Consider the following 9,571-nt stretch of genomic DNA (forward strand, 5'->3'; position numbering starts at 1 on the left):
ACATTGCTGAAACTGGTAAATTGTCTTTGTTACCCTTACAATCATATTATACATTGTTTGCATGTTTCAAATGCTTATTTATTATTAAACATAATAAAATATATTATTTCTTATAAAATTAAAATATAATTTATTTTTAAATAATAAATAATACTCAAATCTTCAATTTATAAATAATAATTTCTATTTATAAAAGCCCACAAATTTCAAATTAAAAATAATAATGTCATACAAGTTATCAAAATTTGAAATCAACTTTAAAAGAACTTAATTTTGGATGAATAATTTTCGATGGAAATGAAAGATGTGTAATTATAAAAGCACCCTATGAATTAATAAGGGCAATCCACACTATAGCCATTTTTTGTTTTGTTTTATAAGGGTTAAAGTTTTTGGAATGAGCAAATTTTTAGTGAGGATGGTCTATATGGTCTAAAGATCATCCTCACAAAAAATCAATCTATTTTGAAACTTCTAATTTGTCAAAAATAGTTTTCAAAAAAAAAAAAAAAAAGGACAATTTACGGTTCTTGAACTTGTTTTGATAGGATTAGAAGTTTCAAGATGTGCTGATTTTTTGTGAGGATGATCTCCTCATTGTAGAGATCATCCTCACCAAGAATCAACTCATTCCAAAAATTTTAACCCATATAAGACAAAATAATTTAGTTATGGTGTGGGTTTATTAATTTGTGGGGTGTTTATATATTTATCCATGAGATATAAGAGGTAATATCCTTTTAAGAATAAGGACATACTTATCCATGCTCAAAAAAATAAAGGGCATACTTGTCCGTGTTGAAAAAAGCGAAGTGCTTACCGCTTCAGCATTTTTTTCAGCATCAAAATAGTGTTGATTTTTTTTACTTATTTTCAGTAATAAGCGCTGAAAATATAGAATAAACAAATGCGCTATTTTGACAAAAGTGTTGAATTTAATTTTTTTCAGCAATAAGCGCTGAAAAATAGCGCAAACAAACACCGCCTCAGATCATATATTATAATTTATATAATAAAACACAACTGAGTTACTACAATTTTGAATTTTTTAAGTTAGGATAAATGTCTCATCAATACTTAAACTACATTTTATTGTCTTTCTTTTCCACTCTCTCTAATTTTATTTATCTCCTATTTGACTTATTTTTTCTCTTAACCTCAAAAAGTTTAATAACAACAGTAAGACCTACTTTTGTGGTGTTCGTTTTATTTTCTTTACTCTTCACTCATTTTAACTTTACTATATTTCTTCTTTTACCTATTTTATTATTTTTAATCTTTTACCCTTTTAACCTCAAATTTTTTTAATAATACATTTTCAATTTTATATTTTTCACTTTTACTACCTCAACTTTAAAATGAGACCTATTTATTTTCTTTACACTTCACCTCCAGTAATTTTTTTATTTATTTCTTCTTTTATCTTTTTAATCTATTTTATTATTTTTCATCTTTTATCTTTTTTATTTTAAAAAAATTCAATAATACCTGTCTAACTTTATTTGTACACTTTTTTACCTCTTAGTTCTCTGAAGGATGCTTGTGTTGTAAGCAGGGGTGAACTCTAGTTTAATATATTTTAAGAGTATTTGATTAATTTAAATTATCAATTAGGATTATTTTGAATTAATTTTTATGAGACCTTATCTCTTTAAAGGTTAAAAAAGACGTGTTTGTATTTTTTTCTTATAAAAAAGAATATAATAATTAATAAATTTAAATGTATTTTGGAAGTATTTTTTAAAGAAAATTTTAGCATGAAAAACCCTCTACTTTGCTTCTCTTATTATAATAGTAAAGATGTTGAAGATAACGATTTATATTCCTAAAAAATACAAGGGTTTTTACTACATATTAAGATGAGGGTATTTAGATTTTGAATAATGATGAACTTACTCAAATATGCTCAATTGAAATTGAAAGTATATAGGACCTTGGATTTTTTCTTTTTTTTGTGTGTATCTCGAGTGAAAAAATATATGGTTCTGCCCTCATGCCATGCTAATTAAGTATGTTGAGTATATTTTTTTCAAGTCAATTTATCATGATTCATATATTTTTTATATATAAATTTACTAAAATATAGATGGTCATGTCTAAATCAACCTATCTAACTCGAAGTTCTACACAATGTTATAAGAGTCTTCATATTATTGTACCGTAAAAAAATGAATAAATCATATAATTGATTTTATTATAAAATCACACCATAAGTGAATGGGATTTGTGTGTGTGTGTGTGTGACTATTGCATCTATCATTCGCTTTATGATTATTTGGGTTGGGACAAAGCATGATGGATCAAATTGGGCCAACCTACCACTGGTGGGATCAAGTCATAAAAAAAAATTAGAGCCGTTCTGGGAGACCTCAAGTTGGAACTTCATATCAGACTTCTTGACATGAAAGTAGTTAGGAATCATAAATACTTTTTAACTCGTATCTCGAGAAAAGCATTTGTGGTTCTCACTCACTTTTACGTTAAGAAATGCGATATGAGGTTTTAGCTCGAAGTTACTTCAGCATTATTCATCTTTTTAAGGTGAGTAATGCTTGGGTGACACAGGCTATAGATATACAATTAAAATTTGACATCAATTCTCACATTGCTGATGTGGAAGTACACACATAATCATAGATACTTTTCACTTATATCCCGGTGAAAAATATCTATGCTCAGGAATGTGAGAATCTATGTCAATTTCAACTTTACCTCGCCATTTTCAATAAAATTTGTACGGAGAGACAAATCTTACCATTTCCGGTCAGACTTTGTCAAAGGAGGTAATTCTAAATATACTCCATTAACGAGGGCTGCAGCTTAAAAAAAAAAATCTAAAAACAAGAAAAAGATAAATGTTTCGATTCAAAGTTCGAACCCACATTCTCCTGGCATTAAGTGGAAACGCTTAACCACTTAAGCTGCGACATATTCCTTCTTCCTTCCTACATGAAATATTAAAGTACTTATCAATTAGACTCGATCAGTGTTATCAGGTAGAAGAAATCCGCAGAACTAGGGTAAGTCGCAATATCTTCACCCTTTGTGTTCTGGATAAATTTTATTTGCAGAATCACTTAATTTTCATTACAATCTGCGTTTCCCCCTTTTTTTTTCTTCTGGGTTTCATTTCTTGGTTTTGTTTCTTGCTCTTACATAAAGATTTTAACGAAAAATCAAATTCAAACATGAAAGATCTTAATATCTGGATGGTTTGTTAAAATTTTCAAGAATTCAGTTACCAGAGCTTTTTTTTTTTTCTTTCTTTTTTTTGAAGAATTTTATTGGGTTTTGTGCTATTTACATGGGCATGTTCACTGTTGCCAAGATTGTTTGTGGGTTCACTCTCTAATTATAGGGAGAGTATTCTTTAATGGAATTGTGTATAAATTAATGAGAATTATGGGCTCTTGAGTTTGATCCAATTGTCCCCCACAAACAAAAAATAAATGAACTGAAATATTAAAAAAACTGATAATAATATGAAGGCACATGCCTTGAATGAAGATAAGTCTCTCAAGATTTTGGGTTGTATGGTGAAATACAATTCATTTTGCCAACCCAAAGATTAGGATAAGGCGTAGATGATGACAACAACAAAGCCTTGTCCCAAAGATTTGGGGTCGGCTCAATGAATCTTATTCCTCGATTTCACTCTATCCAAAGCCATGTTATTGGTTCATATATGCTTTTAATGTCTCTACTCGAGTAATTTTGGGTGTTCTTCTGGTTCTTTCAAGATCTTCAACTTGAATTTTCCTTTTTAATTGGGGATGTAATGGGTTTTGTTGAATGTGCTCAATCTATCTCAGCTGACTTTTTCTTTGCTTATCGCATTTTGGAACTACTACATTTTCCCTAATGTGTTCGTTTCTGATTTGATCTTTCATAGTTTTTCCTCTCATCCATCTCAACATCCTCATCTCTGCTACACGAATGGGTTGACTTCTTGATTTGGACTGTGGTACAAGGTAATGTGATTTTGAGTCCAATTGTAGCTTACTGTCAACGGAAGGGAAAAAAAAGGCTCATTCTTTAATTACACCACGAAAGTTCTTTATTACAATTGTTTTATGTGTTAAAGAACTTAATGAGGTTGTGAGTTTGGATACGCAACAGAAGGATAGAATGGCAAAAATACAACGAAATGGAAACTTCTTGACTAGATATTATTACATGAGTTGATGGAATTATGAGGTTTCAAGTTCGATCTTGGCTTACCCTTGACAACATAATAGAAAGGAAAATAAATGGGTTCGTATTTTACTATATGTGGAGAGTTCTTGAATAGAATTGTTATATTAAATATAATTATGAGGTTACAAGTTCTAGTTTATTTACCAACTAGATAATAAAAAAGGAAAAAAAAAAAAAAAGGTTAATTTTCTAACTACATGAAAAGAAGTCTTGACTTTATTTGTTGTTAAAATAGATTCACCAACAAAGAACAAAGGAGAAAAATATATGGAAAAAGTTTTTGATTAAGATTGTTGTATAAGTTTGGAAAAATTATGAGTGCACAAGTTGAATCCCAGTTTACCCACGAGCATAAAGGGTAAGGGACATCTTTGAGTTCATTATATTTTTTTAGACTAAAATTGAATAGAGGGACATGCCTTGTTCAGCTGACCCCAAATTTTTGAGGTACGGTTTTTGGTGGTGATGATGTTAATGGTGATTAAATTGTAGGATTATCTTCTCACTTGACTCCGTGAGTTTGGAAGGAAAAGCAGATTAATGGCAGAAGAAACCTCTAAAGTTACAACTGCTCCTTCTAGGAAGGTTTGCTTTCATCTTTGTAACAAGGATGCTTCATTTTGTTTCGACCAAGATCTTAATGAACACCAATATGGCATACATGTGAATATGAGTCTTGAATAGTAAATTATCTTGTAAACGGCCATTACATATTATAGTTTTTATAATTTAGTACACATCAATCTTACAAGTACCCTTTTCTACATATTATACTATTCGTTTTTGTTTTATTTTACATTCTCTGCTTTGTTTTTTGCAGGTGAGATTCACACCAAAAATTCCTCCTCGTAAAGCACCGAAGCCTACTCTAACCAAAACGTACTATATTTTGTTGTATTTTCGTTTTATCTAATGTTTCTCAATTATATTGTCATTGTTGAAACTTTGGCTAAACACCTCAATTATTCACAGTAAAGAAATCGAGGATATAGAAGCCGCCCAGACCCGGGAGTTGCTGCGACGTGTCAATGTACTTGTGTTCTCCCCATTTTTCCAATCCTTTATTATGGACATTTAGAGTCTCATTTGTTTTAATTTTCTTGTATGAAATACTTCTTGATCTAAGTTCTTCTGCATTTGCAGGAAGGTTCCAGGAGGCGAGGATCTAAAGTTGAAAGGAAAGGCGAGTGTTTTGCTAGTAATATTTCTCTTTGTTTTTTAATATTCATGGTATACATTGAATTGAGTGGATTACTGAATTGGTGAGCCATGCGTACTGCATGATGTGCGCCCAATTGGACACGAGGAACCTCAGTTCCATCATATTTATTCTCAAAAGAAAATAAAAATATGTGCCTTAGTAGACAATATGAATCTTAATTTATTAGTTCTTATGGGTGCCTTGTATCTGATTTCTGACATGCAACAGCACCAGTGCAAGTTGCATTTGGTCCTAGTGGTGCATCACCTTCTATAAGGACATTTGGCCGAGGTATTAGTAGTACAAGCATTGAATCCGTACTTCAAGAGGGTAGTAGTAGAAGCAGTGAACCTATACTTCAAGATCTTGAATCCAATGGTAAGTAAAAAACCTGTCTATTGATCTATGAATCCATTTAATCAGATGACTTCAATGCATATAAGTTATAACCCTTTGGGAGGTGTTCATTTTAGATGGCCCCGATGCATCAGATAAGAAGAAAAAGAAAAAATATGTCGAATGTTGGGTAAGTTAACCTCTACTTGGTTTCATTTCCACAAATCATGATAATTGTGCCATCTCTCACTATATGCCTATTCATGATGCCACTGCAGGATTATAACAACTACTATCCTGTTACCCTTCCTCTTAGAAAGCCGCACTCTGGAAACCCGGGTATGCTTTCAAGCACATTTTAGAAAAACTTAGTACAGTTGCATATGTAGAATTTAGTATTCGCTTCCCCCACCCTAACTGAGCCCTGCCTTATAGTTAATGAGGTTTACTCCAAAGCACCATTATGGTGCAGTACAAATCATTATCTTTGTTTTACATTATATATTAAAATGAGTCTTGATGAAGACCTTCGGGTTAGCAATGTGAACCCTATTTTGTCTTTTAGTCAGCCTGACACAACCCACTCCTTCATCCCTGCTTGGGACCGGGAATACTAAGTAGCTTGCATAGGTGGAGGATGTTTTGACATAGCTCACCTAAGTGTAAAACTCTTGATCGATGACAAATGCAACACGCCCATCTTATATTTTCCATTCCAAATGGTTACTTTTTTTCATAATAAATTAAAGACGCATATTACTTACTTCTTTGGCTTTCAGAACAACTTGATGAGGAAGAATTTGGGGGGGATTCGGCAAACTTGGAATATGATGAAGATTCTATAAATCATGCTGCAGAACTCGGCCTGATGGTTGGTAATTGGATTATTATAAGATCAAATAGTGACACTTTTGACACATAAACCTTGTTTAAATCTTTATGGATGGTGGGTGTGACAGGAGGAAAGTGAAGAAGCAAGGATGTTATTTCTTCAGCTACCCACTTCTCTGCCGTTGGTTAAGCGATCTGCTAGTGCAAAGGGGAAAGAAATAGCTGAAAGTTTGAGCCCACCAAGAAGAGCGGGTACCGCAGAGAAGGGGTGCAGTTTGGAAGAGTTGCCGGCTGGCTTTGTGGGAAAAATGCTGGTGCACAAGAGTGGTGCCATAAAGCTGAAGCTTGGACAGACCCTTTATGATGTGAGTGCATATCATAATTTCTAGGTTGCTTTGTTTCTCTTGGCTTTCTATCAGAGTAGTGTTAACCAACCAACTACTCCAAAAGACCGATCTATTGGAGATGGGGAGAACTATGAATATAAGAGGGTCACGGGGCTTAACTATACACTCAAAACTCCCCCTCAACCATAAGGGTGGAAAAAATCGAACCAGTGAGCTATACGAGCCTAGAGCTCTCATACCTTGTTAAGCAACCAACTACTCCAAAAGACCGATCTATTGAAGAGGGGGAAAACTATGAATATAAGAGGGTCACGGGGCTTAACTGGGGTATGACACACCCTAGAGTGGACAAAAATATACACTTAAAAATGTAGGTCATGTCAATGAAAATGAAACATAAAATACATGCTAAAAACTAGAAAACTTAAATCAGTTTATTTGAGAGTAATGCATTGTTGCTTTACTGACATCACCTATGCCCTAACCACTAATGATGTCTCCGATTCACAAATCAAATCTTTAGGGCCAACCGACAATCTGGACGTAGAATGTGACTAGGGGTGACAGTGAAGGGCTGGTACTTCTATTTTCCTCAATTGGTTATAGACTTATGGTCAAGTTTTAAATCTTATTTCGAGGTAATGTTTCAATTTGGAGAAAAACTGAAACTTTTCAAGACACCCCAAATGGTTTAGTTAGTGAAACTTATAGCTTCAGAAGAATCTGTCATTGGTTTAGATGCTAATCTTTTCCAATCCCCTTGGAATATATTGTTGTTTTTCTTCGTTCAACTCTAGAGCCATTGATATTGAGAGAGATTAAATTGGGGCCTCTTGATGCTACAAAGTCAATATCAGTGTATCAGAGTGGCTTGATCCTTGGGTTTCAGCAGATATAGTTGATCGATGATGGCAGTTTTGAGTTAAAAAAATTGAGTAAGAAGATTTATCCAGAAGGGGTTGGATTTAGAAGATTTTGATAAAACCAATTGGGCAAATCAATGGAATTATTAAGAATCAATCCCTCAAAATGGAATGTTTGACTAAAGCTAAATTAGAGATGTCAACTCAGATTTGTCACGAGGATAACTTGTACCACCTCTCCACGCAGAAACTAATGAAGAACTGCATTTCTATCTTTCCAAGACAAATAAAGATGGATGGGTTTACATACTGACATTCTGTCCATACAAGCACTAATCACGGGGATCAACTTCCTTAAGTTTAAAATGGAATATTTGGTGGGATGGGGCTTATCAGGAGAAACTATTCAAGTGGTCCAATTTTTTGCAGTGAGTCGTTCTATATTTGGTTTAGTAGATGAAATCCGAGTACGGTTAGAGAGATGCATCAACACATACAATACTAGAAGGGGGGTACCACTTGGAAAAGGTGGGACTAAATTAAAACTTTCCAGATTTCAACTCATGTGAACAAGGATTTACCCAAGAGAGGATGCATGATAGTTATCTTGGCTTGGACATAAGTTATTTTAAACAAGTAGGGGCACGTCTGATGCACGTGATGCTCAAGTATTGGAATCTCCTCTAAGAAAAATATTTCAAGAATTTTAAGAAAATTTATAGTCAAATAGAAATAGTTATTAATTGAGCTAGGAAATGATTTATTCCTCATAATACGATATTTTTATAACTAGGCAAGATTTTAAGCCATAACCCTGTCAAGCATACCATTTTTTTTTGTAACTAGCATGAATTGAAAATAATAAGAAAGTATCTCAAGACTTTCACGGCTATTAAACATTTACAAAAATATATTGTTATGGCGATGGGTGTGCAGGTTTCCCCAGGTTCAGATTGTATCTTTCCACAGGATGTTGCGGCGATCAATACCAAAGAAAAGCACTGTTGTGTCCTTGGGAATCTCAGCAAGCGTGCCATCGTAACCCCTGATGTTGATTCTCTCTTAGAACAGTGTGATTGACTTGGGTTAATGTTGTCCAAAGCTACAACAAAATTGTTTGGGGGGCACTATGTAATGTTGTGCAGAATCATCATTACGAATGGCATTGTAGGTTAGGAACCTTTTGTACAGAGAGACATACTTAGAAGTGTTAATGTGGATGCTATCTCACTTGAAAGCTGTGTACCTAAGTATTGTTTGTATGTAGGGGATTCCATGTACTTTTTTTTTTTGGCTTTTTCTATCTGTAAAAGAATACTGAAATCTGTAAGATACTAAGGTGGCGTTTGGTTGCAGTGATAATTTTCTTCAAAAAATGCAGAACCATCTTTGTTGGAGAGCATGATAACAACTGTAATTAATGCTCAGAAATGTTGGTCATTTTGCAAAATCATCACTAATCGAGAACCAATAAGATCTGATTCAATAAGGAAAGAAATGGATTTTGTATCAACCATGCTCTAATCAAATGGTATCGTCACGAAAGCCTTGGCATCATCTATTTTAGTAGTATAAATAAATGCACTGTGGAACATAACCAAGTTAAAGATTTGTAACTCAAGGGAATTTGATCGAGACCTGTCTCTAATATCTTCAACTTTGCATCGATAGGGTTCTTGCCAAAGACACTCTCATGGTAAAGATTTCTATTGTCCAAACATGAATTTTTGTATCTACTAGAGTATCACTCTAAAAGAGAGAAAATTATGCATCTATATATGAGGGGTCTCATTATC

The 9,571-nt window shown here is 33.3% G+C and overlaps 1 protein-coding gene across 5 annotated transcripts; it reads left to right on the forward strand.

The window, feature by feature from the left end:
* Positions 1 to 2,882: 2,882 nt before the first annotated feature.
* On the forward strand, positions 2,883 to 9,206 carry LOC147389363 (uncharacterized). Of its 5 annotated transcripts, XM_086418912.1 has the most exons (12): positions 2,885 to 3,020; positions 3,893 to 3,971; positions 4,690 to 4,782; positions 5,018 to 5,076; positions 5,170 to 5,227; positions 5,341 to 5,380; positions 5,627 to 5,776; positions 5,872 to 5,924; positions 6,013 to 6,073; positions 6,514 to 6,605; positions 6,694 to 6,930; positions 8,712 to 9,206. In XM_086418912.1, exons 3-12 carry the CDS (start codon positions 4,738 to 4,740, stop codon positions 8,853 to 8,855), a joined length of 939 nt encoding a protein of 312 aa, XP_086275038.1. In that variant the 5' UTR covers positions 2,885 to 3,020; positions 3,893 to 3,971; positions 4,690 to 4,737; the 3' UTR covers positions 8,856 to 9,206. The 5 variants fall into 5 exon arrangements, with proteins under 5 accessions (XP_086275040.1, XP_086275038.1, XP_086275039.1 ...); XM_086418914.1 differs by lacking the exon at positions 3,893 to 3,971 and having other exon boundaries at positions 2,883 to 3,020; XM_086418913.1 differs by having other exon boundaries at positions 3,893 to 4,782.
* The last annotated feature ends 365 nt before the right edge of the window (positions 9,207 to 9,571 follow it).

Source organism: Akebia trifoliata, chromosome 12, assembly GCF_017979445.1.
Source record: "Akebia trifoliata isolate Shusen 1 chromosome 12, ASM1797944v1, whole genome shotgun sequence".
Taxonomy (NCBI): domain Eukaryota; kingdom Viridiplantae; phylum Streptophyta; class Magnoliopsida; order Ranunculales; family Lardizabalaceae; genus Akebia; species Akebia trifoliata.

Bases quoted from the DNA above. Each gene is read 5' to 3' on its own strand.
- LOC147389363 (XM_086418914.1), top strand. From the start codon at position 4,738: ATGGCAGAAGAAACCTCTAAAGTTACAACTGCTCCTTCTAGGAAG. The intron at 4,783-5,017 runs GTTTGCTTTCAT...TGTTTTTTGCAG, and splicing joins CAACTGCTCCTTCTAGGAAG to GTGAGATTCACACCAAAAAT. The intron at 5,381-5,626 runs GCGAGTGTTTTG...GACATGCAACAG, and splicing joins ATCTAAAGTTGAAAGGAAAG to CACCAGTGCAAGTTGCATTT.